General features: G+C 47.8%; 1 protein-coding gene across 1 annotated transcript; it reads right to left on the reverse strand.

Annotated features, from left to right (window-relative positions):
- LOC108892352 (uncharacterized) lies at positions 1 to 1,169 on the reverse strand. The gene is given in 2 exon segments (XM_018689845.2): positions 1 to 285; positions 287 to 1,169. Coding segments are annotated over 2 exon segments (1,152 nt in total). The 5' UTR covers positions 1,154 to 1,169.
- Between the last annotated feature and the right edge of the window lie 2,775 nt (positions 1,170 to 3,944).

The following is a 3,944-nucleotide window of genomic DNA, read 5'->3' on the forward strand; positions in this document are numbered from 1 at the left end:
TCAGTGTTTCACTATGGGAAATATAGACCACTCCTGGAGTGCATAAGCTTGCAGAGGCCATAAACATATCCAGCCTGTCAGCAATAACACTGACCCTGGCGTGTTTACTTCTAGCACTGCTTGTGCTAAGGACAGCCCTGAGACGTCAAGCCTGTAAAACCTCACAAAAGTGTGAGGGGTAGCCCAGCTTACAGCAGCACAAATATCCTGCAATGACACTCCCCTGAACAGAGCCCATGAAGTGGCCATACCCCTTGTGGAATGAGCACTGAGACCCTTGGGGGGGCTGCAAACCCCGACACTTATAGGCCAGGGAAATAGCCTCCACAATCCAGTGAGACAGCCTCTGGCGAGACAGTGGCTTGCATTTATAAGGAGTAGCCCAGGACACGAACAGCTGATGAGCTTTCCTGAACCCTACTGTTCTACTCACATACACCTGCACTGCCTGCACTGGACACGTGTTTAGCCTCTGCTCCTCACCTGAGGAAAAAGGAGGGTGAAAAGCCAAAAGCTCCACAGTGGGACATCTGTAAGCTGACTCAACCACCTTAGGCACAAAAGCCGGGTTGGGTCGTAGGCAGACCTTAGTGCCACCTGGGGCAAACTGCGAGCAGGAAGGGCGGATAGAAAAAGCTTGCAAGTCATTCACACGCTTCGCTGTGGTTAAAGCCAAGAGCAGAACTGTTTTCAAAGAGACAAACTTCATCCCTACAGCCTCCATAGGCTCAAAAGGGTGATGAGATAATGCGTCCAGCACTACTGACAGATCCCACAGAGGAATTAAGGGTCTGGAAACTGGGAGCTTGCGGCGTGCACCCTTCATGAAATGACAGACCAGAGAATGTTGTCCCACTGGCACTCTCTCTCTCGTACAGTGGATTTCCTCGTGATAGGAGATCCACCCCCTGTTCAATACGCCTGGCACATGTGACACTCGAGCTGACTTGTGCAGCTGCAGAGAGTGAGTGCCACCCTGGCGGTTGATGTATGCCACCACCACGGAGTTGTCTGTTTTTACCAAGACATGGCGACCTTGGAGAAAGTGAAGGAAATGTTTTAGTGCAAAGAACACTGCCCAGAGTTCCAAGATGTTTAGGTGAGCCCGAGCCAGCCCCGGGCTCCAGGTGCCATTCACCCCTCTGCCCAGCATGGTCGCCCCCCCCCATCCCAATAGGGACGCATCTGTCATCATAGTTACCCTGGATAATACCTTTCCCAGCGGGACTCCCAACGTGAGGGCCGCTGAGTCTCTCCATGGGCGGAGAGCTGCCACACACGTTGGGGTGATTCTCACCCTGCTGCTGAGGTGATGACGCGGGCACAGGCACAATGCGGCCACCCAACACTGAAAATCCCTCATCCTCAGAAGCCCCAAATGTACAACAGATATCACTGAAGCCATGAGGCCGAGCAGATGCAGGCAGGCAAGTCTGAACGTCACGAACTTTACCAGCTGGAAAAGGGAGAGGCAGTGTTTGAGAGATGCCAACCTCCCCTCCAATAGCGTGACGCGATAGGAGAGGGAGTTTATGTTGAGACCCAGATATTCTGTGCATTGCACAGGTTCCACTCGGCTTTTCGCCCAGTTGACGTTGAACCCCAGATCACTGAGATGATCTATCACCATAGCGGAATCTCTGATCACCTGATCCCGTGACTGAGAGCATATTAGATAATCGTCTATGTACGAGAATATTCTGATGCCGCTGTTCCATAATGGAGACAGCGCTGCTTCCACACACTTGCTGAACACCCTCGGAGCTAACGATAGCTCAAACGGCATGGCCAGATATTCGTAGGCTCTGCCTCTCTATTGTTACAAACCAATCGCCCAGGTGGATCGAGTGACAGAGCACTTTGTGTGTCAACATTCTGAAAGCGTACTTTTGTAAGTGCTTGTTTAACACACGGAGATCTGTGATCTCCGAAGTGATGAGCTCTCTTTCTTTGGAACGAGGAAGTAATTATTAGGGACTGTATTTTGTTCTCTAGAACACGTGCAGCATCCCCCTTGGCCACAGAAACCAACACACCATTGAATCTGGGTGGTTTCATAGTGAACTGTAGTCTGTGCCCCTGAGAGATAGTGTACATAATCTATGGGTGCACTGCGCATGTGTACCACCTGTCCGCCCGGGCAGCAAAAGGTGTCACCTCCGGGATCTGAGGGGAGATGTCTGCACCCAGTGGAGTGAGAGCTCCCCTGTGGGTACAGTCGGGGCACAACGTGAGTTTGTTTTTATGTTGTTTTGGGGAAAACAAGCAAGCTTGGGAGTGCTTGGCAACACTGTATTATTTGTCCCTGACTCTCCTCCTCTGAAACATGAGGGGAGAGAGGCTGAGAGAGGACACCTGAGACAGAACTCACCATGGCCTCTGAACCATGAACTTTGGAACTCTGTTCCACCTTTCTTCTCTTCTTTGTGGGGGGAAGGGGAGAGAGAAGCTGTGGGTGCTAGGTTGCACACTTTTTCTTCCCTTCCCCGGGGTGGAAGGGGCGGTTTCTTGCTGCCACAGCGGCAAAGGAGTGTTTGCCCCCATGGTCCTGGGTTTCCTGACCTGGGCTGCTGATTAGTCTTTGGCTTGGTTGCCTGTCTCTGTGGTCTGCAACCCTCGTGTCTCCCTCTCACAGCAAAGCCAGGCCTTGGTCCCTGGGGGGGACGAGGGACATGCTTCCTGGGTAGGCAGAGGTCAAAGGCTTCACCCTCTTGCTTTCTGAGTGTGCTGGTTTCCTTCATCTTCTCCAAAGCCGGAGCAAAAAGACCTTTGGTGCGGTCATAAGCGGTGTCCATGACCTCTGCCTTTTGTGAGTCACTCAGGCCTGAGAGGTTCAGCCACAGAGCTCTCTTCCCTGACATTATCCAAACCAGGCCAGTTTTTAAACTGCCATACTGTGGTCATTTTTCACTTTATCTACACAAATGACACACATCTGTGTTCAGTAAAGTCTCCTGGCGCTGGTAGTCACCTGCCAACATTTTATTGATAGGTGTTATGGTATTTAAATTATTAGGAGAAGTTCAAGAGGTGCACAGAGCAAAATCTGACACAGTAGAGGCTGAGACCTTGATATTGCTATAGCAACCTATGAGTACAGTTGGACACAAACGGGTGATTGTGATCAGCTGATCTCTGATGTCTGTACTGTTTATCAAACTCTTGACTTACTTTTCTGTCAAAATCCTGCTACAAACCGTCTCCATACCACATAGAAGACGTGGATTCGCACACAGTTCAACACGTTTCACTTCAAACAGGTTTTAGAGCAGTTTTAATCAGGAGTAACTTGGTAGTTAATTTCAGTTGGTGATAGAAAACGCGCACGCACACACAGACACACACACAGATTTTCAAAGTAAAATATCATGCCAGATACTGGAATACACAGAGAAAGAGGAGAACACTTTAACACAGCAACTGTTTACACTCACAAACAGACAGACACATATATTATTAACACATGGGCCACTCTGTTGGATTTCTCTTACACAGAGATCACTGATCGGTTAATTATCTTTAAACAGTGTTTAAGACTTCATACCTCTTTCTCTCCATTTTAACTGTTTGAGTCAAACCCTCAGCAGCTGATTTTACCTTTCAACTATTTCTACCTTTTTTTCCATTTAACTTCCTACTTTTGATTATGCATTTAGCATTAATTTGCAAAAATTTCTAAAAACTTGCTTTTGCTTTGTGATTATGTGGTATTGTGTGCATATTGATGAGAGGTGAAATGATTTTTCTAAACGATGTAGGCCGACAGTGACTATGTTTATGGAAAAAGGGTATTAATATTTGAAAATGACTATTATATAGGATGAATAAACATATATCACCAAAAGGTATTTTTATTATAGTAGAATAGTAAACAGCCCAGTAGTTTATGGATCACATTTAGCAACACATAGAACAGGGTTTTTTTTCTGTCTCTCTTTTTAATC

This window comes from Lates calcarifer, unplaced genomic scaffold (assembly GCF_001640805.2).
Source record: "Lates calcarifer isolate ASB-BC8 unplaced genomic scaffold, TLL_Latcal_v3 _unitig_2214_quiver_1530, whole genome shotgun sequence".
Classification (NCBI taxonomy): domain Eukaryota; kingdom Metazoa; phylum Chordata; class Actinopteri; family Centropomidae; genus Lates; species Lates calcarifer.